Source organism: Lepidochelys kempii, chromosome 8, assembly GCF_965140265.1.
Source record: "Lepidochelys kempii isolate rLepKem1 chromosome 8, rLepKem1.hap2, whole genome shotgun sequence".
NCBI lineage: Eukaryota > Metazoa > Chordata > Testudines > Cheloniidae > Lepidochelys > Lepidochelys kempii.
In genome coordinates this window covers 41,860,995-41,888,691 of record NC_133263.1, presented here as the reverse complement: position 1 = coordinate 41,888,691, position 27,697 = coordinate 41,860,995, and the positions used below count along the sequence as shown (strand labels likewise).

The window sequence follows — 27,697 nt, the reverse complement described above, 5'->3', positions numbered from 1 at the left end:
CTTTATGTTTTGAAGCTGACTGCCTGTAAGATAATCTTCCATTCTGATCTTACAGAGTTGTTCTCTTATCTTCTAATAAAGTTCTGATTTTTAAGAATCTGATTGGGTTTTTTGGGTCTCAAAAATCCAAGGGGTTTGTGCTAATCTTGTTTATTCTCAAGCCTCCCCAGGAAAGGGGGTGTAAGGGTTTGGCCAATATTTTGGGGAAATAGGAACTCCAAGTGGTCCTTTCCCTGTTCTTTGTCTAAAACACTTGGTGGTGGCAGCACTTTACCTAATCCAAGGGCAAAGACTTTGTGCCTTGGGGAAGTTTTAATCTAAGCTGGTAGAAATAAGCTTAGGGGGTCTTTCATGCAGGTTCCCACATCCGTACCCTAGAGTTCAGCGTGGGGAGGGAACCTTGACACAGGTAATGATCAAGCGATCTCTCTCCTGCCATCCATCTCCACTCTCTGACAAACAGAGGGACACCATTCCTTGCCCATCCTGGCTAATAGCCATTAATAGACTTAACCTCCATGAATTTATCCAGTTCTCTTTTAAACCGTGTTATAGTCCTAGCCTTCACAACCTCCTCAGCCAAGGAGTTCCACATGTTGACTGTGTGCTGAGTGAAGAACTTCCTTTTATTTGTTTTAAACCTGCTACCCATTAATTTCATTTGGTGGTCCCTAGTTCTTATATTATGGGAACAAGTAAATAACTTTTCCTTATTCACTTTCTCCACACCACTCATGATTTTATATACCTCTATCATATCCCCCCTTAGTCTCCTCTTTACCAAGTTGAAAACTCGTAGCCTCTTTAATCTCTCCTAGAATCACAGAATCATAGAATATCAGGGTTGGAAGGGACCTCAGGAGGTCATCTAGTCCAACCCCCTGCTCAAAGTAGGACCAATCCCCAACTAAATCATCCCAGACAGGGCTTTGTCAAGCCTGGCCTTAAAAATATCTAAGGAAGGAGATTCCACCACCTCCCTAGGTAACGCATTCGAGTGTTTCACCACCCTCCTAATGAAAAAGTTTTTCCTAATATCCAATTTAAACCTCCCCCACTGCAACTTGAGACCATTACTCCTTGTTCTGTCATCTGCTACCACTGAGAACAGTCTAGTGCCATCCTCTTTGGAATCCCCTTTCAGGTAGTTGAAAGCAGCTATCAAATCCCCCCTCATTCTTCTCTTCCGTAGACTAAATATCCCCAGTTCCCTCAGCCTCTTCTCATAACTCATGTGTTCCAGCCCCCTAATCATTTTTGTTGCCCTCCGCTGGACTCTTTCCAATTTTTCCACATCCTTCTTGTAGTGTGGGGCCCAAAACTGGACACAATACTCCAGATGAGGCCTCACCAATGTCGAATAGAGAGGAACGATCACGTCCCTCGATCTGCTGGCAATGCCCCTATATATACATCCCAAAATGCCATTGGCCTTCTTGGCAACAAGGGCACACTGTTGACTCATATCCAGCTTCTCGTCCACTGTAACCCCTAGGTCCTTTTCTGCAGAACTGCTGCCGAGCCATTCGGTCCCTACTCTGTAGCGGTGCATGGGATTCTTCCGTCCTAAGTGCAGGACTCTGCACTTGTCCTTGTTGAACCTCATCAGATTTCTTTTGGCCCAATCCTCTAATTTGTCTAGGGCCCTCTGTATCCTATGCCTACCCTCCAGCATATCTACCTCTTCTCCCAGTTTACTGTCATGTGCAAACTTGCTGAGGGTGCAATCCACACCATCCTCCAGATCATTTATGAAGATATTGAATAAAACTGGCCCCAGGACCGACCCTTGGGGCACTCCACTTGATACCAGCTGCCAACTAGACATGGAGCCATTGATCACTACCCGTTGATTCCGACAACCTAGCCAACTTTCTATCCACCGTATAGTCCACTCATCCAGCCCATACTTCTTTAACTTGCTGGCAAGAATACTGTGGGAGTAAAAGCTTTGCTAAAGTCAAGGAACAACACGTCCACCGCTTTCCCCTCATCCACAGAGCCAGTTAATCTCGTCATAGAAGGCAATTAGATTAGTCAGGCATGACTTGCCCTTGGTGAATCCATGCTGACTGTTCCTGATCACTTTCCTCTCCTCTAAGTGCTTCAGAATTGATTCCTTGAGGACCTGCTCCATGATTTTTCCAGGGACTGAGGTGTCTTTGAAAAGCGTCCATGCAGTTTGCAGGGATTTCACTCTAGTCACTGTACCTTTTAATTTCTGTTTAACTTACCTCCTCATTTTTGCACAGTTCCCCTTTCTGATATTAAATGCCACAGTGTTGGGCTGTAGAGCTGTTCTTCCCACCACAGGAATGTTAAATGTTATTATATTATGGTCACTATTTCCAAGTGGTCCTGTTATGGTTACCTCTTGGACCAGATCCTGCGCTCCACTCAGGACTAGATTGAGAGGAGCCTCTCCCCTTGTGGGTTCCTGTACCAGCTGCTCCAAGAAGCAGTCATTTAAAGTATCAAGAAATGATGTCTCTGCATTTCGTCCTGAGGTGACAAGTACCCAGTCAATATGGGGATAATTGAAATCCTGCACTATTACTGAGTTCTTTATTTTGATAGCCTCTCTAATCTCCCTTAGCATTTCATCGTCACTTTACTGTCCTGGTCAGGTGGTCGATAGTAGATCCCTACTGTTATATTCTTATTAGATCATGGAATTACTATTCATAGAGATTCTATGGAGCATGTGGATTCATTTAAGATTTTTATTTCATTTGATTCTACATTTTCTTTCATATATAGAGCCACTCCCCCCCCCGCCCCCCTCCACACGACCTGTTCTGTCCTTCCTATATATTTTGTACCCTGGAATGATTGTGTCCCATTGATTGTCCTCACTCCACCAGGTTTCTGTGATGCCTATTATATCAATATCCTCCTTTAACACAAGGGACTCTAGTTCATCCATCTTATTATTTAGACTACTAGCGTTTGTGTACAAGCACTTTAAAAACTTGTCACTGTTTATTTGTCTGCCCTTTTCTGATGTCAGATTCTTTATGTGAATGTTTCTCGTCTGATCTGGCCCATACTTTATCCTCTTCCATCCTCTCCTCCTGACTAAAACCTAAAGAATCTCTATCAATAGACTCTCCTCTAAGAGAAGTCTCTGTCCGATCCACATGCACCTCTGCAGCAGTCAGCTTTCCCCCATCTCTTAGTTTAAAAACTGCTCTGCAACCTTTTAAATGTTAAGTGCCAGCTGTCTGGATCCACTTTGGTTTAGGTGGAACCCATCCTTCCTGTATAGGCTTCCCCATCCCAAAAGTTTCCCCAGTTCCTAATAAATCTAAACCCCTCCTCTCTACACCATCGTCTCATCCATGCATTGAGACTTTGAAGCTCTGCCTGCCTACCTGGCCCTGCAAGGGGAACTGGAAGTATATCTGAGAATGCCACCATAGAGGTCCTGGATTTCAGTCTCTTTCCTAGCAGCCTAAATTTGGCCTCCAGGACGTCTCTCCTACCCTTCCCTATGTCATTGGTACCTACATGTACCATGACCACCGGCTCCTCCCCAGCACTACACAGAAGTCTATCTAGATGCCTCGAGAGATCCACAACCTTCGACCAGGCAGGCAAGTCACGATATGGTTCTTCCGGTCATCACAAACCCAGCTATCTATGTTTCTAATGATCGAATCTCCCATTACTAACACCTGCCTTTTCCTAATGACTGGAGTTCCCTCCCCCGGAGAGGCAACCTCAGTTTGAGAGGATACCCCAACATCATCTGGAAGGAGGGTCTCAACTATGGGAAGGTTTCCCTCTGTTCCCGTTGACTGCTCTCCTTCTCTGGGCCTTTCATCCTCCTTAACAGTGCAGGGGCTGTCTGACCGGAGGTGGGACAAATCTACAGTGTCCTGGAAAGCCTCATCAACTTACCTCTCTGCCTCCCTTAGCTCCTCCAGTTCCACCACCCTGGCCTCCAAAGCCCGTACACAGACTCTGAGGGCCAGGAGCTCCTTGCACCAAATGCACACATACGCCACCTGCCCATCCAACCTTCCCTGCTCTTCCCACCCCATGTTACCTGTGGGACGGGGGAAAGAGGGGCTCAGTCCTTTTCCTGTGCATTTCCCCTGCTCGTTTGGCTACTCTCCCTGGCAGTTGGGCAGGGCTTGCTCCCTGCCTGGGCTTACTTGCTGAGGACAGGGGCCAAACATGCTGGGGGTGGAGGGGAGCCCTGGCTTGCTCTGCCCCTGTCCCCGGCAGCAGGGCCCAGGCTCCTTGATGCCCCACTCCTCACCCTCCCGCCCCGGAACTTCCCCTGCTCCCCGCCCCCTGACCATGACGCCCTGGAGCACCAGGTCTGGTGGTGCTTTAGCCATGCTGCCTGGCAGGAGCTGCAGCCACCCTGCCCAGGCGCTGGGGGAACTGTGACTGCGAGGCAGGCAGGGAGGGAGAAGAGGGGCCAGGGGCTAGCCTCTGCCCCACTCACCGTGCTGCTGGGGGAGTTGGGCTGGCTCCTCTGCAAGCCTGCTCCTGGCAGGAGCTTGGGGGCCAGAGGGAAGGGTGTGGTCTGCGGGCCGTAGTTTGTCCCCCTCTGCTTTAGAGTCTGAAAGGAAGGTTTAAAATTACACTCAAACAGGCTGGTACAAATGCTGGAAGGCATTGCTAATGCCAGTACAGCTGAACCAACAATGCTGTGGGTGGCAATTATTTGATGAAATGCTCTACTGCAGATTGTAGCCATGGTTGTGGCCTATACTTGCAGCTGAAAAAGTTAAAAGCTGGCTTAGCTCCCTCACTCCTGATGCTGTGTACGTTCACAGATTTTAAGGCCAGAAGGGACCATTATGATCTTCCAGTCTGAGCTCCTGCATAACACAGGCCCGAGAGCCTCACCCAGTGACTCCTGCATCCAGCTCTGGTTGAGTCAGAGCAGATCTTTCAGAAGGAGACTCCCCCAATCTTGATCTACAGATGCCAACTGATGGACAATTCACCACAGCCTTTTGTGGGTCTCCCTCATGGGTCTCTGCACTGTGCAATTCTAATCCTTGGTGCCATCCAGTCTCCCTTCTCTGTAGTAGCCTAACGTGCTTAACCCAATCCTTCCTCTCCAACTCCCAGTCAGCTCAGCCATGTACCCCTGAGGCCTGTGCCCAGAAACCCTCTATTGCCTCAACCAGCAAGGTGGAGAGCCTGGCAGGCTGGCCAAGAATCGGCGGGATTGAAAGCCCCAGGACCCAATATTGTTCCTATCCCTAGCCTCACAGTTAATTTGCTGGAATGTTTGCACTTTCCAGTCTGCACTAAACTTAGCTGCTTTTCACTTGCATAATGTTCAGAAACATAGAGGGGCCAAGTTGCTTCTAATGTTTACTGCCTTGAGTTACTTGTGACTGATAGTTTTGCAGGGTTATGTAAGTAAAACAGGTCAGTGTAAAGGAATTTGTATTTATAAATAGATTTACTGCTCCTTTTTACACTTCATAACATACAGCCCTGTGTGCTATGCCACCTCAGGACAAAACTCCAGAACATGTTGGGTGTGTTAAAAAAGCCGTACTTTGTTTTTATGCTGAACTGCCACTTTAGCTTAGAATCATACAATCATAGAATATCAGGGTTGGAAGGGACCTCAGGAGGTCATCGAGTCCAACCCCCTGCTCAAAGCAGGACCAATCCCCCAACTAAATCATCCCAGACAGGGCTTTGTCAAGCCTGACCTTAAAAACTTCTAAAGAAGGAAATTCCACCATCTCCCTAGGTAACGCATTCCAGTGTTTCACCACTCTCCTAGTGAAAAAGTTTTTCCTAATATCCAACCTAAATCTCCCCCACTGCAACTTGAGACCATTACTCCTTGTTCTGTCATCTGCTACCACTGAGAACAGTCTAGTGCCATCCTCTTTGGAACCCCCTTTCAGGTAGTTGAAAGCAGCTATCAGATCCCCCCTCATTCTTCTCTTCCGTAGACTAAACATCCCCAGTTCCCTCAGCCTCTCCTCATAACTCATGTGTTCCAGCCCCCTAATCATTTTTGTTGCCCTTCGCTGGACTCTTTCCAATTTTTCCACATCCTTCTTGTAGTGTGGGGCCCAAAACTGGACACAGTACTCCAGATGAGGCCTCACCAATGTCGAATAGAGGGGAACGATCACATCTCTCGATCTGCTGGCAATTCCCCTACTTATACATCCCAAAATGCCATTGGCCTTCTTGGCAACAAGGGCACACTGTTGACTCATATCCAGCTTCTCGTCCACTGTAACCCCTAGGTCCTTTTCTGCAGAACTGCTGCCTAGCCATTCGGTCCCTACTCTGTAGCGGTGCATGGGATTCTTCCATCCTAAGTGCAGGCTTCTGCACTTGTCCTTGTTGAACCTTATCAGATTTCTTTTGGCCCAATCCTCAATTTGTCTAGGGCCCTCTGTATCCTATGCCTACGCTCCAGCGTATCTACCTCTCCTCCCAGTTTAGTGTCATCTGCAAACTTGCTGAGGGTGCAATTCACACCATCCTCCAGATCATTAATGAAGATATTGAACAAAACTGGCTGCAGGACCCACCCTTGGGGCACTCCGCTTGATACTGGCTGCCAACTAGACATGGAGCCATTGATCACTACCCGTTGAGCCCGACAATCTAGCCAGCTTTCTATCCACCTTATCGTCCGTTCATCCAGCCCATACATCTTTAACTTACTGGCAAGAATGCTGAGGGAGACCGTGTCAAAAGCTTTGCTAAAGTCAAGGAACAACACGTCCACTGCTTTCCCCTCATCCACAGAGCCAGTTATCTCGTTATAGAAGGCAATTAGATTAGTCAGGCATGACTTGCCCTTGGTGAATCCATGCTGACTGTTCCTGATCACTTTCCTCTCCTCTAAGTGCTTCAGAATTGATTCCTTGAGGACCTGCTCCATGATTTTTCCAGGGACTGAGGTGAGGCTGACTGGCCTGTAGTTCCCAGGATCCTCCTTCTTCCCTTTTTTAAAGATGGGACTACATTAGCCTTTTTCCAGTCATCCGGGACCTCCCCCGATCACCATGAGTTTTCAAAAATAATGGCCAATGGCTCTGCAATCACATCCGCCAACTCCTTTAGCACTCTCGGATGCAGCGCATCCGGCCCAATGTACCTGTGCTCGTCCACTTCTTTCTTCACAGAGGAGTAATGACCACTTACTAAGACCAAAAACAGATCCCAGAAAAAGATGGCATTCACTGTAACTTCCTGAAAAAATGAGATCCCGGCTGCCTGGTATTAACTGCATCAAATGTCCCAATAACAACTATGTGGGTGAAACCATACAATCACTACGATCTCGAATGAACTCACACAGAATAGTGTAAAGACACTATATTACCCGTGGGCCAACGCCTTTCACAGAACGATCACTCCATATTTGACCTCAGTCCTTATCCTCAAATGAAAAAGACACTGGTTTTATGGCTCATTACAACAATTTGTAACCTATTAACCCTTCTTTGACTTATGACTGCAGTGAGGTTAATTGTCAACTTCACTCTAAGTGGGGTTCGGAAACATGGGTTCACCACTTACGCTTGACAAGCTGTCCCATATTGTGGTTAGCTGTGACACTCTGGTTACCTTTTCCAGACTGAAGAAAAGCTCTGTGTAGCTCGAAAGCTTGTCTCTTCCATCTACTGGTGGTCCAATAAAAGCTGGTCCAATAAAAGATATTACCTCGCCCACCTTGTCTCTCACATACTAATTTAGCAGAGAGAGGTCTAACACAATCCAGTGGCTGGAAGTAGAAGCTAGACAAATTCAGACTAGAAATAACAGTCAGGGGAATTAACCACTGGAACAATTTACCATGGGTCATGGTGGATTCTCCATCAAGGCACTTTTTAAATCAAGTTTGGATGTTTGTCTAAAAGAGCTTCTCTACTTCAAACAGGAATTAATTCAAGGAAATTAAGAGGCCAGCAAGTTAAAGCAGTATGGATTGGATGAATGAACTATAAGGTGGATAGAAAGCTGGCTAGATCGTCATGCTCAACGGGTAGTGATCAATAACTCGATGTCTAGTTGGCAGCCAGTATCAAGCAGAGTGCCCTAGGAGTCGGTCCTGGGGCCAGTTTTGTTCAACATCTTTATTAATAACTTGGACGATGGGATCGATTGCACCTCCAGCAAGTTTGCGGGTGACACTAAACTGGGAGGAGAGGTAGATGGACCCTATCGCTACCCACTAGCATAGAGTGACCTAGACAAATTGGAGGAATGGGGCAAAAGAAATCTGATGAGGTTCAACAAGGACAAGTGCAGAGTCCTGTACTTAGGACAGAAGAATCCCATGCACTGCTACAGGCTGGGGACAGACTGGCTAAGCAGCAGTTCTGCAGAAAAGGACCTGGGGTTTACAGTGGACGAGAAGCTGGATATGAGTTAACAGTGTGCCCTTGTTGCCAAGAAGGTTAATGGCATGTTGGGCTGCATTAGTAGGGGCATTGCCAGCAAATCGAGGGAAGTGATTATTCCCTTCTATTCAGCAATCTGGAGTACTGCGTCCAGTTTTGGGCCCCCCAGTACAGAAAGAATGTGGACAAATTGGAGAGAGTCCAGTGGAAGGCAACAAAAATGATTAGGGGGCTGGGGCACATGACTTATGAGAAAAGGCTGAGGGAACTGGGCTCATTTAGTCTGTAGAAGAGAAGAGTGATGGGGGATTTGATAGCAGCCTTCAACTACTTGAGTTCCAAAGAGGATGGAGCTAGGCTGTTCTCAGTGGTGGCAGATGACAGAACAAGAAGCAATGGTCTCAAGTTGCAGTGGGGGAGGTCTAGGTTGGATATTAATTAGGAAAAACTATTTCACTAGGAGGGTGGTGAAGCACTGAAATGGGTCGCCTATGGAAGTGGTGGAATCTCCTTCCTTAGAGGTTTTTAAGGCCCGGCTTGACAAAGCCCTGACTGGGATGATTTAGTTGGGGATTGGTCCTGCTTTGAGCAGGGGGTTGGACTAGATGACCTCCTTAGGTCTCTTCCAACCCTAATCTATGATTCTATGATTAAGTGCTATAGTCTGTGTTATACAGGCCACACTAGATGATCACATCACACAATACTCCTAACTTTACAATCTATAAAACCCACAATGGGATTTATATTCCCAGACTGGACTGGAGTTTGGAGCAATGCAAGCTCCACTGAAGGTGAGGGCTCTGGCTTCTCACAGCTTAGGTGTCTGTCTGTTGAACCAGTACAGTTCTCCCCAAATGTAGCTCACTTGCAGCCCATTTTCTGTTTAAATTTCTGCAAATATTCTCATTCATACTATGCTCAGTAGTCTAGACAATGTTTCCATCGGAAGAGTTGCTATGCACTACCAAATAAGTCTTAACTATAGCAGTGCTACTGTAAGAGCTATGGAGACTAAAAGTACACTCATCCCAAGAACATATCAGTGGTTCCAAAATGTTTACAAATGGGACAGATTTGTCTTCTATGCTGTATTGCTTGAGGCAATGGAGAAAGTATTATTTGCTTTTTGAGCCAAATCACCTTTCTTTTAAAAAGCAGGATGCTTTTGAGCCCATTTCCAGAAAAATTACTTTCAATGGCCTTACCTAAGTAGTAAAGCTTAACTATCCATCAGACACCAAGATGAGTTAAAATGGACCCTTGGAGTATTCAAGTAAAGGTAGTGTTCCTTCCCAGGTCTCCTTGTGTGTCTCCCACTGAACGCCATTGCTAAGAAAACAAACAATGGGCTAGATTGCTGGGTCTGATTAAGATGTGCTCAGCACAGGGCTTGAGGCTGCCACCTTTCCTCCCCCCAAACCCTGGCCCCCAGCACACTGGCTGCAAGGGTCTCCTAGGTACTGCATTGCTAGCTGGTGATCACGACCATAGCATTCATGAGCTGGCCACAGCCCCTTCCCACCCACCAGCACTGTGCCAGAGCCTCACGAACAGCTAGTGAACTGACTAAATGAGCGAGGATGAAGTTTAGATGCAAAACTACCCAGTTACATTTTTAATCAAACCCTTTATTCAGGCTAGATTTTTTGTTTGGTTTGAGGGTTTTTAAAAACTGTAGTTTTTGGCCTAGTCTAATAAACTGGTGTCGTAATCAAAATGGTGAGGCAGGGAAGGGTCAAAGGTTGGGAACTGCAGTCTCCCGTGACTGTAGCTGCCCTGGAAAAGTTGGGTAGAGTCCTAAGAGCACAATAACTCCTTTCGAGGTCCTCCAAGGGTGCAGAGACCCTCCTGTGTGTAGTGCATGTAGCTAGGCCATGGTTGCATTTCTGTGAACTCCTGCTGTGAACAGTTCAGCAGTGATGTTTTCAGAGCTGCAGCAGTTTGGGGGGAGACAGTGCATAGGGCTACAGGGGGCAATGAACAGTCATGTGAAGGGGGCTTTAGCAGGGATGGGGAGGGGTAGTAGGGTTGTTGCCGTAGGGGATGGGTTCTGTATTGCAGATGGGAAGAGGATTGTGTCTCTAGGCCAAGACATCAGTGCTAGAAGGGCACTCCTGGCACAGTTGTCTGCTTCCCAGTGCACAGAGGCAGCTGGGCCCTGGAGAGTCCTCCAACTCCAGAGTCCTGGTAGAGAGCACAGTCCTTCACCCCAGCTGCCCTGCCCCCAAATAAACATGTTTTTAACAGTTGTTCAGTGAGAAAAAAATCTGCTGGCTAAAGAATGCTGAACTTGAGCAAAGGCGGCACTCCCCTCTCCAGTACAGCTGCCCGGGAAATGCAAACAAAGACTAAGCCCGCAGGCTCAGATTCACCCCCACCCCTTCCAGGAATGAGATGTTACATGAGAACAACTGTGAAGCCAAATTCCCAGAGATTCCCTCTTGGGGTTATAGCACATGGACCATGAGAATAAGGGATTCTATCGCCCCCTGAACTTCAGCAAGCTTCTCATGCTCTTCCGAGATGCAGCCTGTCACAGGGGACATGGACGTGGGAGAGGGAACATTTCACAGGAGGTTCTGTTATTTAAGATGCCAGCATTGTGGTGGAAGGCAGAGATTACACTGTGGCATTCGTCACAATAATAATGGTCCTTTAAAGGATTCGTAGGGCCAGGCAATCCTGTTGTGGCATATCCTGCCAGATTTTGCAGCCTCAGGTGGGAGACCTGTGAGAAGCCCTGGGGAGCTGTGCGAGGAGTAAGTAAGTGCCCTTTCCCCCTGAGCTGGCACCTGTAACAGCACAGTGACTCCTAATGCCAGGTTGTGTTTCAGGTGAAAACTGACGACCTGCCACTAAGGGTGTTAGCCTTGGCACACTGACTGGATTTCTGAGGCTTATTACAGTCTGACAGTCAGATCCCAGCAGCCAGAGTGGGATGGAGGAGACCTGGGAATATTTCACACTGTAGTGAGGATGGTTGGTGGAATCTGGAAAGCTCTTCTTTAAATACGTGGGACATGGCATCTGACCATGGGGATATATGTTTAGTTCTAATTCCTTTCATACTGTGGCACTGACATGCAATCCTTGGATGTGCCTTGGAGTCTTTGGAGCCTCCTTGGATGTGCCTTGGAGTCTTCTGCAGGAGATCCTTTGGAGGTTCATAGCAGGAAGTGCTAGAATCCAAGTCATGGGCAGGGAGGACTTGGTCGAAGTAGTGGCAGAAATCTGCTTTAGAGAAAGACTAGAGCCAGGGTGTAGGACCAGTGGTCTCAGCCAACCAATGGCAGTGCCTAAGGGGCTGGAATCCAAAGACTGAAAAAGGCTGTTATACTTTTCCACCATCATGTTTGTCTTAATCTTGAGAATTGTCTCCAACAGTTTTCTCAAGGCAGAAAACTCATGTCCAAACCTCCTCATTTGCTCCACAGTCCATTTATTTTTTGTGCTATTTAACAGCGTGACCTCATTATGGAATTATGCTTCATTTCACTACAGAAATAAAAACCTATCACCGCTACTAACAATGGGCTGCAAACCACAAAACAACTGTAAAAATGTATTTGCCACCTAGAATTTAATATTAGTAGGAATTATGTAATCTTCAATTTAGAACATTTGCAAATATATTCAGACAGGTTAGTTGGACTCAAACTTAGAATAAGAATGCATGGCACAACCAGAATTTGATGTTACAGAGATGGCGAAGGCAATTTCAGAAAGTTAGGACAAAACTTTGCTCTTTGATCTGTAGAACAGACCTGAGCATGATATTCTTTACCACTGATGTGCATGGAATGGCATGCATGAAGGGAGAGTACAATGTAGTACTGGCTGTGTTGTGATGCTGGCAGACCAGGTGCCAGTTCATGCCAAGGTCCCCATGTCTCAACTGAACACTGACAGATGCATAGATGGAATCTGTCTGGTTCACTTGTGGGTTAATATTCATAGATCAGGTATTTGAATTATAGGAAAGTGTGTAGTGTTTGGACTCTGTTGAATGCTTGTGAGTTGCTGACTGCCTTAAGCTTACTTGTACTATCTGTATTCCATATTGTAATGTAATACCTGAGTGGGTGAAGCGTGAGCCTCTCTGACTGTATGAATCACCATATAGGAGAGGGACATAAATTAGTGTGAAGAGCTGCTCTTCTATAAAAATTGCTATGTCCCTCACAAAATAGCAGACCCATTGATACCAGATCGGCTCTAGAAACTCCGTACATCTTTATTGAGAAACGATCAACAAAAGGACTAAAGGCTCTTGTTCTGCTCTCCTCCTCATGAAGATGTGTCATACAAGTGGACTCCTCCCACCAGCTCAGTTTGCAGCTCAGAGGACATGGCAGAAGGGGGATAAAAACCCGAAACCAAAGGAACTAAGGACCTCTGTGCTGCTTGGTCTCTGGGTAGGCAAGGAGTTTCTAGGCATAAGCAAGAGATCCCCAGCTAAAGGACGAATAGAGCTTGTTGATTATAGAAGTCTATATTACTTTTTGAAACCTAAGACTGTAATTCATTTGGGTGTCTATGATTTCTTTCTTTAACCTTATAAATAACTCTTTAATTTCCTTTTCCTATTTATTAAATCTTCATATAGTTTACTATTGGATTGGCTATAAGCTTTGTCTTTGGGGTGCGACCTAAAGCACAACTGACCTGGGGTAAGTGACAGGTCTTTTGGGATTAGGAGTAACCTGAATATTGCTGTGATTCTTGGTATACGGGCCATCTATCACAGAGATATGCACACTTGGGTGGCAAACAGACTGGAGTACCCAAGGGGACTGTGATTCTGCGCTAAAGCTGTTAAAGTGCCTGAGGAGTTTTCACTTAGTGCAGGTGGTTGGTGAAATCCAAGTTTAGGACTCACAACCGATTTGTGCCTGGTGTTTATCAGTTTGTCTTGACGTTGGTACTTGTGCTCTTGTATTACCATTGGGAGTGTCACACTGGCACTTAGGATTAAAGTGCCTAGAGAATGTGCCTAGAGAACAGAATATTGATAAAAATATCTGCTTTGCAGTTCTGAGAGCAGAATTTGGCTTCATATGGAATTATATCCATATTTACAGTCAATATCATGGATTTTTTTTTAATCTATTTAAGGGATTTTATAGTGTCCTTATCCATCAAATGGAAAAACAAACTTGTGTAATAATCCTAGATTTGCATCTGAAACACTAACTCTGCAGTTCAATTAATTCATGACTCACTTTTTACCCCCTTTGTGTATGGTATGTTCCTAAGTAAATTCCATCCCTGTATAGGGAAAACTAACAGCACCAAAACTTGCTTGTCAAACTACAGTAAAAACCATAATATATTCTCTTTTGTATTAACAAAGGGGCGGGACGCACAGCAGTTCTCTCTGAATACATGACAATGGATTGCTTATTTAGCAATTTAGGAAACCAACGCATTATGAAATATTGTTGGGGAATTGGCCTTTATGATCTCATTTCTCTATTATTTCCTTTCTAGCTACATATGAACTCAAGTGACACAGATCAGTTACTTTTGTGCACAAAATACCTGAACCACTTTTTTCAGGCTTTTTCTTATTAATCTTCTCCTTTCCCATAAAATACCATACACAATACCAGCAAATGCCTAGGATAAGCAAATGGTTTGAAGAGAATACAATCTGTCTGGAAGCTCCAGTCAAAGGTGAATCCAATCCAGGATCTATTTTGATTGAGGTAATGCAGGAAACTGCTACAGTTTTTTTGTCAGTTATGCCTTTTGCACATCTTTGTTTAGTGAAAAGATGGAAAGTGGAACTAGACACTCCTGAGGCTCTTTCACAGTGTGACCAGAACCTGCATGGGAAATTCCATAAGAAAGCCCGTTCTTTTGCAATTTCCATCCCTACTGCTAGATCAGGGCTTTGGATAAGCATATGACTGTTGGGATACATATATGGACTGAACAGAACCACTAGGTTACAGTAGGACTGTACTAATGCACACACTTCTAGGCTATCAGTGAATAAAGAAAATGGCAATCTCTCTCCTCTTCTCAGCCAAGGCTGTAGTGAAATATCACCGACAGCTAGGAAAGCATGGTTCTGACTCCTCTCCAAAGCCCTTCTGTCTACCAGTGGGCAGTCTGTACAGCTTAAAGGAGTTTTAAAGCCACTAAGTGTCTTCGGAGCACATATCCCACTGAAAGTCACTGAGAGTTGTGCTCCTAAATCACTTATGGGCTTTTGGAAATCCCATCCCGGGAGTCTTGGTGGGAGCTAGAAGGGCTGGGGCAGCTCTGCAGGCACGGTGAGCCACAGGGACTTTTACCCCTAGCTCTCCCATGCCCTCCCGCACATCGCACTGCCTCCTCAGGTCCTTAGCCCCCCATCCACACACATTGGCTTCCTCAAATCCCAGACTCCAACACGGCTCCCTCCTACCACCCTGGGCCTTTCCTTCTGGCCCTCGCACATGTCTCCAGCCCCATCCACCTCTACCACCCATGCCCCAAGCTCACCTAGATTTCCATCTTCCCATGCTTCCTCCTCGCTGGCTCCTCCAAACCCCATATGGTTCCAGTTCTCCATCAACACCTCTTACCCCATGGTGTCTCTAAACCCCACTCCTCACATCTCTTCAAGGACGATAGCTTTCTCAGTGTTCCGCACACCTCATGGCCCAAAACCATTGCTACCCCTCCAGCCCATCTCCCATAAGGCCCTAGTTCCTCTGCTTTCTCCAGAGCCCATAGGCCTCCTGATATTCCTGCGTTAGCTTGCCAGCCTGTCCTGAGCACTGCTCAGCATCGTATGAGCTTGCTATTGAATCCACAGTTGGAAACAGAAAATATAGAGGAAAGCCTTCCATAATTTCTGTTTGCAAAGTGAGTCCCAGACACACGCTAGAAGGCACAGACCTTCCAGTCTGGGGCCCAGGTGGGTAGCTGTGCCAAGGAGTCCTGGGGGATACAGACTAGGGTTCTGTGTGGAGAGGGAAAGATTAATTGCCAGAGCCTAAAAGTAGGTGGGGCCTATTAGCCTCCTAGGAAACCAGCCTGCAGCAGATTAAAAGAAAGAGGCACTAGCTGTTGGGAATAGCTGAACTGCCAAGAGGCACTGTGAGGAAAATCAGCTGCTCCTAGAACGACATGCTGCTTCAAAACTGAGAAGAGAACTGTGGAGCCTGTTTGGGAGCTCTGTCTCACTCCTGAAGGTTGGAAATAATTGGATGACTTTGTTTGCTTGACCCTGAAGGCAGAGAGAGATGGAGACTTTATTTACTTAACCCTGAGACAAGGGAACTCTGGGAGGAGGTTTTTGTTTTTCTTTGTCATTTGTGTGGGTCTTTTTGGCTGACGGACCATTCACCCACAGTCTAGAGCCTAAAATATGGAAGTGGCATTAGCAAATGGATCTAAGTTGAAAGGACATTCAGAACCCACAGTCTAATTCAGTCACCACCACAGTCCTTGCTACTAATTACTCGCTATTGGTTATTCACTGTTTTAATTGGCATTTTTAAAGATTTAAGAACGTTTTCAAACTATGCATCATACCACTCTGATAAAGAATGCTGACAACAAAGGGTAGAAGGAATCAGGATTGGAGGCTGCTCGGCACAATCAATCAGATGGCCTGTATAAGATAGTTTGTTTTCATCAAGTTCACAGAACAGCCATACTCTCAGCAGCCCATCTGGTTGTGAGGCTGAGACGGTTTTGCATCCCATTGCAAGTGGTACTCATGAAACGACAGATAACAAGAGCACAGCTGCTCCGAGAAGCATTTCAAAGGCAGAGTGAAGACAAATCCCATTGTGTAGCAGTAGAACATGGACATATCGAGTATGGTCCAGTATGACGTGTGGCCACTCTAACTCCATAGCACCATACATGCCAATCCCTGGGAAAAAAGATGGGAAATCTTATGGGCATCTGATGACCTGTTCTGTCCTTTGCTCACTCCATGTGCCCCTTGCTCTTCTCCTCCTCCTACTGTCATCCTCTCTGTTTACACTCTCCTTCCAGGAGCTTCTTGGATCCATTGATATGCTGTGACTCTGTTACTGGTATTTGCACTGAGCTGTGTGAATCAGCTCCCATATAAATATCACGTATCACTAATTTCCAAAATGTACATCTTTCCTCTTTTCTTATGCAGGATTTTGTTTTTTTGGGGGTGGGAGAGAAGAGATAAGAGGAGGTAATACAACCTGCTTTGGTTTGGGGTACTGGATGGCTGAGGGGCCTGACAACAAGATATAACTTTTCACCTCAATGATCATTGAGGACCAACAGACACTATCATCTGAAGTCTATATGGCACATTCATGGGAAATGACTTGGAAGTGTGCAGTCCAGTCTCTCCTGGGCTGGTGTCCATATAACAATCTGCCATCATATCTGACACTAATGGCACCCCTTAACTGATAATCAGCAGTGATGCCAAGGACTGAAGAGAGCATGACATCCCACCTCCACTCGCCTCTAGGCATGCTCACTCCAGATCAGCACTGAGGCACACTGGCAGGGCAGTGACGCTTGCATATGGCTGCCTTTACTGTACCTGTTCTGAGTGGAAAACCCTTCCATCTCCAGGACTGCCAAGCAAATACTTATCACCAGTACTACATACACCTACCAGCAACGTTCCTTCTCTTGTATGCGGGGCCTACCTACTGGTTTTAGGCCAGTGGCCATGGCTGAGTGGAAAATGTGGAGGTATTGCTCAGAACAGCAGTCTCTAGAGTCATGTCAGATAGCTCTGCCAAGCTCCATCACCGGAAATCACACTGGAGCAGCTCAGTCATTCTCTGCGAGGGTGCAATGAGCACTACTGTGTGCCAGCTGTATTCCACTGGCTAGCATGGGGAGGATGTGGTGATGGGGACAGGACCCTGCTCTTATCTTGCCTCATTTGTAGAGGTTAGAGCCACCAACAGTTCTACTCACTTGCTCAACGACGGGGAGTGTAGGATCCTGGGCCCTCTTCCCCACACTGTGACTGACGCAGGGCCACTCAGTTAATCACTATACATCTACCTGCTAATTCTTTTAAAAGCTAAATGTTTGGTTTCTGGAGCACAATTCTGGGCCAAGTTGTGGATTCAGTGGCTGCAGAATGCAGGGACCCTGGATGCTAAGCAGAAGGATCAAATAGCCTCCTAGGCCACCCTAATGCTCTTGGGAAGGGCCGTAGCTAGAGGCAAGTGATACTCTGCTGGTATCTGTTGCTCTAGCAACTTTGCTAGTAATTTCTGGGAAAATCAGATCTGAGAGATTCAGAGATATTACTCACTGGTGACAGATCTCTTAACTCTTTGAAGGGTTCTTGTGAAAATTTGGTACATCAAGGGGCCTGGATAAATAGGAGCCTCCTGAAAGTTGCCATCAATTTTTCTACCCACCGGTATGTGCGATTCCTAGGAGACATTATTTTAATCCTACTAGAGTGGGAATGAAACTAAGGACAACGTTGGTGTTGAAATGGAATGCTGCTGTTATACTGTCCCCGAAACAGAGAACTGGGTGCTGACAAGGACACACCACTCAGTTCAAACCTTTCCAAGTAAGGGTAACACTTTGATTGTACTATCCCGAGTCTGCTGCCTCCCACTCGATTGGCACGCTCTAACCTACATGGACTATGGGTTTCTCTGTATTCCAGTCTGCTCCATTTTGAGGTAGCTTGCACATACCTGAATGGGACAGGAGCCAACATGGTGCCCTAGGGCCCCCCAAAAATGCTCATAATCAGGTAGGGATGGGAAGCCCATAGTATCGGTGGGGCCAGCTTTTACTTGTGTGGTCACAAGGAAGTGTGGAACTTCAGGCTGCTGGAAGGGATGGGGAGGGGTGTGATGTTGCAGTCTATATGATTTTATAAAAATATGCTAATGAGTGTGAATATAATGTAACTTGAATATGCTAGATGCAAAAGGTCTGTTGTAAGGTATCATTACAAAGCTTATAATCTACTGAGTGTGGTCATCCTATTTGTATAAATGTATCACTCTTGTACCTGAAACTAGAAATATAACTCTGAGGTCCTATTGTAGTTAATGCAAAGTGTGGGCCATTAATGGTGGTTTGGAATCTTAATGGCTCCCATTAACCAGGACAATTACCTGTAGATAGCTCTGTTTTACTTGTAAGTCTTCCTGTATACCTGTGGGCTGGCAAGTGGGTAATGAAGTCTTACAGTGACATGTGATCATGTCACCTGAATTGGAATCCATCTTTAACCTGATGCTTTTCCATTGAGAAGGAGAGTTGGGAACCCAGAGTGACAAAGGATTCCCACCTTATGCAAAAGATATGTAAGTGGGTGGAACAGAACAAAAGGGGCTGCCATCATGAGAAATCCCCTAGCTACCACCTGAGCTGGAACAAGGGCTGTACCAGGGGAAAGGATTGTGCCCAGACTAGGAAGGTGTCCAGTTTGTGAAAGAAACTTATTGAAACATCTCTGAGATTTTATCTGTATTTGGTTTTATCACTGTACTAGACTTAGACTTGCGTGTTTTATTTTATTTTGCTTGGTAATTCACTTTGTTCTGTCTGCTACTACTTAGAACCACTTAAATCCTACTTTCTGTATTTAATAAAATCACTTTTTACTTATTGATTAACCCAGAGTATGTATTAATACCAGGGGGGGGGAGGGCAAACAGCTGTGCATATCTCTCTATGAGTGTTATAGAGGGTGAACAATTTATGAGTTTACCCTGTATAAGCTTTATACAGGATAAAGTGGATTTATTTGGGGATTGGACCCCATTGGGAGTTTGGCATGTGAGTGTTAAAGACAGCAACACTTCTTAAGCTGCTTTCAGTTAAGTCTGCAGCTTTGGGGCATGTGGTTCAGACCCTGGGTCTGTGCTGGAGCAGACTGGCGTGTCTGGCTCAACAAGACAGGGTGCTGGAGTCCCAAGCCTCTCCTTTTAGTGTCACTGCATCGATATGGGAGAAACTCCCAAAGAGAAGCCCTCCCTCTGTTCTTCTACATGTACACAGGAACTCCAGAAATACGGGCTGCACAGCAGAAGTGAGATGGTCACAATCGTCACACAGAAAAGAACATGCAGTTTCTGGTGATGAATTGAAAAAAGCAGAAAACATGCCCTTCAATGTAGGCATCAGAGGATCAAAAATTAAAGCCAAAGGAAAGCACGATCCACTCCTTTATATTATCACCAGTCCCCAGCTCAACAATTCTCATTTCCTGACCAGCAGAGCAACAACGTCACCCAAAACAAAAATGCTCAAGTCGACAGATTCACAGATTTTAAAATCAGAGAAGACACCATTGTGATAGCAGAGGCCAGAGAATCTCACCCATGAAGCCCATAACTTCTGTTGAGCTACAGCATAAATTTTAGAAAGACATCTAGTCTTGATTTAAAGACTTCTGCAGAATCCAACACACCCCTAGGTAACAGGCCAACACCTGAAACATCAATATGAGAGGTGGTAGAAAAAACAAATAAAACAGCAACCAGCTGGATTGCTTCAGATCCCTGCACAGGACTGTTGCTGTAGCAGATACCTCAGCACAGTGATGTGTGCAAAGCTAAGGCAGACTGGTACCAAAGGGGGAATCTGGAGAAACTGGGAGACACAAAGTACCGTCCAAATCAAGAGAGCACGGATTTATGGCTAATGCACCAGAATGAAGACAGAGATCACTGGAAATAATCAAAAACTTTACATCAAAGAACAGCGATGAAAAGTTGTGAATAATCCTGGGAAAAAGAACAGACTCAGCAGCGATGGCATCCTGCTAAATGGCAGCGTGCCCTCGGATCAGATGGGTGATAAATCTGCTAAAGAGTACAGCCCCGTCCTAGTCAACTCATACCTAACTGACAAACCTGAAAGGCATACCCACCCTCTTCCATTCTGGCAATGCTCCATATGAGTCCATAGGACTGACATGCTGTAACATCTTTTAAACTGTGATCCCCTGGTTGCTGGCTTTGCTTGTGCCCAGGCTGTCCTGACAGTCACAGAAAAAAAAGTGGTTTGTAACTGTTGTTCTTCAAGATGTGTTGCTCATGTTCATCCCACACTATGTGTGTGCATGCTGCATGCAAGGTTGCCGGAGATTTTTCCCTTAGTGGTATCCGTAGGACTGGCCCTCGCACCCCCTGGAGCTCCGTGCACATGTGCCAGTATAAGGGGTGCCGCGCCCTCTCAGTTCCTTCTTGCTGATAACTCCAACAGGTAGGAGGGCAGGTCATGGAACGGACATGAGCAACGCATCTCAAAGAACAGTTATGAAAGGTTAGTAACTGTTTTTATTTCTTTGAGTGCTTACTCATGTCCATTCCATGCAGGTGGGCTCAGAGTTTATGGATGTGCTGTACTGCAATACCACTCTTCTGAAACTGGCATCATCATTTTCTGTTGGTGATGGCATAAAGGGATGTGAAGGTATGAATGGACGATGATGCAGATGTCCTGGACTGGTATTTGCGTGAGGAATGTTGCTGACGAAGCCTGAGCTCTCGTGGAAGCAAGCAGTCATGATGGCTGGAGGTGGAACCTGCTCCTGCTCACAGCAAGCCCAGATACAGGTGGTTATCTAGGATGAGATTCTTTGGGATGACACTGGTAGTCCTTTCATCCTTTCCGATACTGCTAGAAAGAGTTGTGTAGACTTACAGAAGGGCATAGTCCTCTTGATATAGAAGGCCAGGGCCCACCTAACATCTAATATATGGAGCCGACGTTCCTCAGCTGTCTTGTGAGGTTTTAGAAAGACGACAGGCAGAAAAATGTCCTGGTTGTTGTGGAATTGCGACATCACCTTTGGCAGGAAGGCCGGATGGCGGCGCAGTTGGACCTTGTCCTTTAAGAACACTGTATAAGGGAGTTCTGATGTCAGGGCTTTGATCTCTGAAACCCTTCTGGCTGAGGTGATCGCCACCAGGAAGGCAACCTTCCAAGAGAGGAACAGTAAGGAACAAGATGCTAACGGCTCGAAGGGAGGCCCCGTGAGCTTCGACAAGACCAGGTTTAAGTCCCATGAGGGAACTGGGTAGCGAACTTGAGGGTACAGTCTTTCCAAGCCTTTGAGAAATTTGACTGTCATCTCGTGGGAGAACACTGATCTGCCCTGCACTGGAAAGTGGAAGGCTGAGATGGCTGCCTAGTGAACCTTAATAGATGAGAGAGCCAGACCTTGATGTTTTAGGTGGAGCAGATAGTCCAAGATAGACTGCAGAGAATACTGAGATGGAGAAAGATTCGGTTCAGAGGCCCAACAAGTGAAACACTTCCACTTAGCCAAGGTAGCCCTGGTGGAAGGCTTTTTTCTACCTAGCAAGATTTGTTGAAGCCTTGTTGAACCAGAGCTGCCTGGAGGGAGGTCCTGGCCACTGTCTTGCATTCCCCCAGGATGGCCATGAACTCCTTCCTCGACTCCTGCAGCAGGGAGTCCTTAAACTTGACCACAGAATCCCAACGATTAAAATCAGACCTCCCCAACAGAGCCTGCTGGTTAGAGATACGTAACTGGAGGCTGCCTGTTGAATAAACCTTGCATCTGAACAGGTCCAGCCTCTTAGCCTCTTTATTTTTGGTGGTAGCGATTGACTGCCCTTGTCTGCCCTGCTCGTTTGCAACCGACACCACCAGGGACTCAAGGCGGGGGGAGGGAGATGTGAGTACAGGTACTCAAACGCACTGGCTGGTACATTGTACTTCTTCTCCATCCTTTTTGAGGAAGGGGGCAGAGATGAAGAGGTCTTCCATAGCCCCCTGACAGGTCCCAACACCGCCTCATTAACTGGCAGGGCCATTCTGGAGAGAGCCGCTGCAGCCGGGATATCAACTAAACTGTGCGCAGATTTCTTCAGCTTCTCAGCTTCCAGCCCCAAGTTTGTTTGCTCCCGGGAGTCGGGGGTGTGTCCCAGACTGGACTTGGCACTCTAGGCAAAGTTGCTGGAGCCAACAGTGGCTCTGGGGAGGACAAGTGGCCTGGCATGGGTCTTACTGTGCTAGTTACTCCCCGCTTGTTCCTCTTCAGCACCGGGGAGCGCCCTCTCTCGGTGCATTGTTTTTTATGCTTCTTCCTCAGCATGGGGATGGAGAAAGGTGCCGGGAAGAGCACAGTGTTTGTGGAGCACTTCGCAGGGAAACCAAAGTTCTTGGCACCGATTCGGAGCGGCTCGGCTCCGAGGCCAGTCTGAAGGCTGCCACCATGAGTAAGGCCTTCAGACAAATGTCTCTATCTTTCTGAGTGTGCGGTTTGAAGACCCTGCAGATCTAGCCCTTCTCCTTAATGTGAGTCTCCCCGAGGCACTTTAGATAGCTAGAGTGCGGATCACTCAGTGGCATGGGCTTGCTGCAGGCGGCACACAGCTTGAAGCCCGGGGACTGGGTTGATGGCAGGGACCACTATCCACCCTATATACACTAACAAAGAACTATATACACTGACTACAAAAAAATATACAATATACAACAAAGTCTAAACCACTAGGAAAGAAGCCTTGTAAGAGCAAGATGAATCGTTCCAAGCAACTGTCACGGGTGGAAAGAAGAAATTGAGAGGTTGCAGAGCTGGTGGCACCCCTTATACGACAGCATATACGCGTGACTCCAGGGGGCGCCAGAGCCAGTCCTTTGGATACTACTAAGAGAAAAATCTCCAGCAACTGTGCATGTGGCATGCACACACCTAGCATGGAATGGACATGAGCAAGCACTCAAAGAAGAACCTGGGCTACCAGAACTCATAAAGAAAAGGAGGTTACTTACTTGTAACGGGATGTGCAAGTCCTTGTCTGTATTCCACTGAGGGTCTATGCATGTGCACCATGCATCTGAAGCCAGAGATTTTGAAAGCTGTAGCGTCTGAGATGATAATGGGTGGGATGGATTGACTACATCTCCCATTCCTTCTCCACCGCAAATCCAAGAGATCCACAGCAGAGGGGATGGAAGGCAGGTATTGGAATACAGATAGGGACCACATGTATCAAAGAATCTCCAGTTTCAGGTCAATAAACTTCTCTTCTTCTTCAAGTGATGGGCCCTATTGTATTCCACTGAGGGTGATTAACAAGGACTACCTAAGTTGGAGGAGGGTGCAAGGATGAGGATAGAATGGTTGAGCGAGGGACAGCTGTGCCAAAGGAGGTATCTGTTGCTGAGTCCTGCACCCAGGTGTAATGTGTGGCAAAGATATGTACTAAACTTCACATGGCCACTCTACATATGTCCCAAAGTGGCACATTGTGGATGGTGGCCATTGTCAAAGCTTGGGCTCTCGTGGAATAGGCCCTCACCCTGGGGAGTGGAGCCAGTCCCAACAACTGATAGCAGAGTGTAATCCACTTGGAGATTTTCTGTGTGGAAACTGCTTGACCCTTAACTCTCTCAGTTATTGTGATAAACAATCTAGGAGATTTCCTGATTGGTCTTGGCCTCTGCAGGTAGAAGATATCAAGGGATTGGAGTCATCATTCCTCTTCCAAGGTGTGCAGCTTCAGAAACAAAGCAGGTAAGTGAATGGGTTGGTTGAGATGAAACTAGAATAGGACCTTTGGCAGAATCTTGGGATGCAGGGGCAGGGAGACATTATCCTTATGGAAAGTAGTGAAAAAGGAGGGTCCGCCATCGTGGCCCCATCATTCACCTACCTTTCTTGCCCAAGTGATAGCCATAAGGAAGACAACTTTCATGGAAAGGGGGGATACAGAGCACGAAGCCAGTGACTCAAAGGTCTGTTTCATTAGTGTTGATAGAAATAGGTTGAGGTCCCAATGGGGACCAATGGGTTGTACGAGTGGGAAGGTTCTGACAAGTCCTTTCCAGAACCTAGTAGTCAGTGGGTGCATAAAGACAGAGCCTCCTTCCATGGGGGGAGGAGGGGGTTGAAAGACACTAATTGTCACCAGGTGTTCCTTAAGAGAGATGACAGTGAGACCTGATGACTTCAAGGACCGGACGTAATCCAAGAGGAGGGGAATCTCCACCTCTTCTGGGCCCAGGAGGTGACATGTTTCCACTTGGTCTGGTAGGAATGCCTAGTGGACTCTTTCCTGCTGCTGGAGGGGATGTTTTGCACTTCTGATGAACACGCCCGTTCTAGAGAAGATGCCCAACCAAATACCACACTCTGAGGCGAAGCATTTGCAGATCGGGATTCTGCCATTATGCTGCGTCAGTAGCTCAGGGAAAGTGGGGATGGGAATTAGGGGACAGGCTGACATGCAGAGGAGGTTGGGAAACCAGAATTGTCTGGGCCAGTCTGGGGAGATCAAGATGACCATTGCTCTCTCCTGTCTGATCTTGTGGAGTATTCATGGCAGGAGTGGCAGAGGGGAGAAGGTGTAGTTGATCTAGTCTGACCAACTGAGTATGAGAGCATTGTTTTGAGAGTGGGGATCAATATCCCCGCAGAGCAATATGTGCTGCATTTGTTGCTGGTGAGGGAGGCAAAAAGGTCCCTGGTCAGAGTCATCCATTGGTTGAAGATGTCATGTACTACAGAGTTGTGGAGTTCCCACTCATGATCAATCACAAACCGTCTGCTGAGAGAATCTGCAATCACGTTCTGAGTCCATGGAAGATAGGCTGCAGATAACAGGATCTGTTGACCACCTTAGTACACAGAAAGGTTGACTTTGTGCCCCTTGTTTGTTGATGTAGTAAACAGTGGTGGTGTTGTCCGACATGATAAGAACATGATAGGAATGGATGTGTGACGTTACACCCCATAAGGCTGTATGGAAATATGCTTATGAATGTATATATGACATAGCTGGAATATTTTTTATGCTACATATGCCATGTAACATATCTCTGTAAAGGTTATGATCTACTGAATCTATTCCTCCTAATTGTATGCATGTATCATTTTTGTATTCGAAGTTATGAATATTGGCTGTGGACTTGCTTGATTTTAAGTAGCGTTAGTAAAGCATTTGGTCAGCTTCTTGAGAAAGGAATGTGGAAGTTAAGTGCCCGATCAAGAAACACTTAACGGACAATGGATCTTGGAAGGCTCCAATCCACATAAGAAGTCTACTTGAGAATGTTCAAGGTAGCATGTGAACCACGGCTTCTACCTGTAAGTTCTGAGTCATGCATGGACATGTGACTTGCCCCGGTGACTCCAAAACTCCCTCTTGTAGCTGGGGTTCTACAAGAGGGAGTTTTGGAGTCAGCGGGGCAAGTCACATGTCCTGTCTCTACAGGGGGAGAGAGGGGTGTCCACCCACAAGAGAAGGTCTATTTACACCCCTGGGAGACCCCTCCATTTTATCTTCAGCTGGCTCAAGAGATAGCCTCTTCACCCCCAAAAGATACCTGAAAGAAACTGGAACAAAGGACAGTAACTAGAGGGGGTGTGAGTGATTGCTGGACCCAGACTAGAAGGAGACTAGTCTGTAAAAGAAAACTTACTGGAACTGGTGAGGTTTTTATCTGTATTCTGTTTTATTACTGTACTAGACTTAGACTTGCGTGTTTTATTATATTTTGCTTGGTAATTCACTTTGTTCTGTCTGTTACTACTTGGAACCACTTAAATCCTACTTTCTGTATTTGATAAAATCACTTTTTACTTATTAATTAACCCAGAGTTTGTATTAATACCTGGGGGAGAGGGGCAAAAGCTGTGCATATCTTTCTATCACTGTTATAGAGGGTGAACAATTTATGAGTTAACCCTGTATAAATTTGAGATTACCCTGTATAAGCTTTATACAGGGTAAAACGGATTAATTTAGGGTTTGGACCCCATTGGGAGTTGGGCATCTGGGTTTTAAAGGCAGGAATACTTCTTAAGTTTCATTCAATTAAACCTACAGCTGTTATGGGGCGTGGTTCAGACCTTGGTCTGGGTTTGCAGCAGGCTAGCTGGTCTGGCTCACACCAGGCAGGGCACTGAAGTCCTAAGCTGACAGGACAGGAAAGCAGGAGCAGAAGTAGTCTTGGTACATCAGGTGGCAGTCCCAAGGGGGTTTCTGTGATCCAACCCATCACACATAGTATCATTTTTCTGCCCCCTTGGGGTACGGGTACATGTGGCTGGTGTATGCCAAACTGTTCTAGCTAGCTCAAGGATGGTATCATCTGTCTGGCACTGATGAGTGAAGTATGTCCAGCAGTTTATGCTGAGTGTCTTGGATCTCCTCCAGGGGAATATGCAGCTCTCCTGCTACTCTAGGCAGGAGATCCTGGAATTGGTGGTAGTCATCACAGGATGGAGGGATGCCAAAGCCACCGCTGCATCATGTGAGGATGATGGGAATCTCTCCTGACCCGGTGGTACCACAGGAACCAGATTGAGTGGCTCCTCTTCCATTATAGGTTCTGAATGTCTACTTGAAGGCACCGGAGACAGTGAAATGGATGAAGTCTCCCTAACAGAACTGACGAGTTCCAAGGGTGGGTATTGGGGCCAGGGTCCCCAATAGAGCCAGCATGATGGATCAGGAGGGAGTTGTGGAGGGCCCCACGGAGCAGGGAACCAGTGACTCCGGGGTGATTGGAGTGTAGGATACTGCCATGATGTAGAAGGCCTCGTTGGTATTTGTAGTTGCGGGAAGGGATGGAAAGTCCCTATCCCTCATCTGATTCCTCCGAAGATGAAAATTTGGAGATCAGTTCCATTGTTGGTACCGTCAGAGCTGGCGGAAGCGTGTAAACTGCCGGAGTGAGGGGTGAGGAGTGCCTCAGATGTGGCATGTCCTGTGCTGAGATACAGTCTCCTTCGAAGTAAAGGGTCCCAGAAGGCATGTCGATCTCAGCTCTCCCAGGGCCAACACTTCCTGGGGCTCTGGTGCTTTTCCCAGCCTCCCTGGAGTCAAGGGTACTCTGTCAGTCTCCAAAACTGTCATGGGAGCAATGGTATTCCGCAGCGCAGATGGCTCTGTAGATCTGAGGGATGCCAACCTTGATGGTGTGTGTGGTACCGGCAGATCCGTCGATTTATGTGGACTCTTATCATGCTTATGTGCTTTACAGCATGCTCCTTGTCTATGATTGGAACTCATGGAAGGAGTCTCTGCTTTCTTAGGTTTAGTGGAAGACTTACTGCCATGCTTATGTAATTACTTCCTTACCTCTCGACTAGGCCCCAGCGCTGGTACTGCTGTAGCTGGAGGTGCACTCCTAGCAGCCTCGGGTCAATGTACGGGGGAGGGGTTGCCTGGCCAGGGTCTGAGTGAGGTCTCATGAAAGTTCCATGAAGTGCTTCCAGAGGTGGAGAACCCAGCCGCCTCAGGTCTGGCTGGGGAAGGACTGATAGATATTGCACTTGGATGAAATGTGGACAGGCAGCAGAGGCAGAGTTGATGTTCATTGCTGACTGAGAAGGAACGTGGGCAGGAAGTGTGGATTTTAAA

At 46.6% G+C, this 27,697-nt stretch overlaps 1 protein-coding gene across 6 annotated transcripts in view; it reads right to left on the bottom strand.

Annotated features, from left to right (window-relative positions):
• Positions 1-27,697, bottom strand: part of ATF6 (activating transcription factor 6) — a 408,706-nt gene that overhangs the window by 92,061 nt on the left and 288,948 nt on the right. For 3 of the 6 annotated variants that reach the window (XM_073356211.1, XM_073356212.1, XM_073356215.1), the window contains one exon: positions 4,460-4,576. The exons of the other annotated variants lie outside the window; for them this stretch is intronic. In XM_073356211.1, the coding sequence (XP_073212312.1) occupies positions 4,460-4,576 (117 nt within the window). The remainder of the gene's footprint in view (positions 1-4,459; positions 4,577-27,697) is intronic. 6 annotated transcript variants of the gene reach the window in all.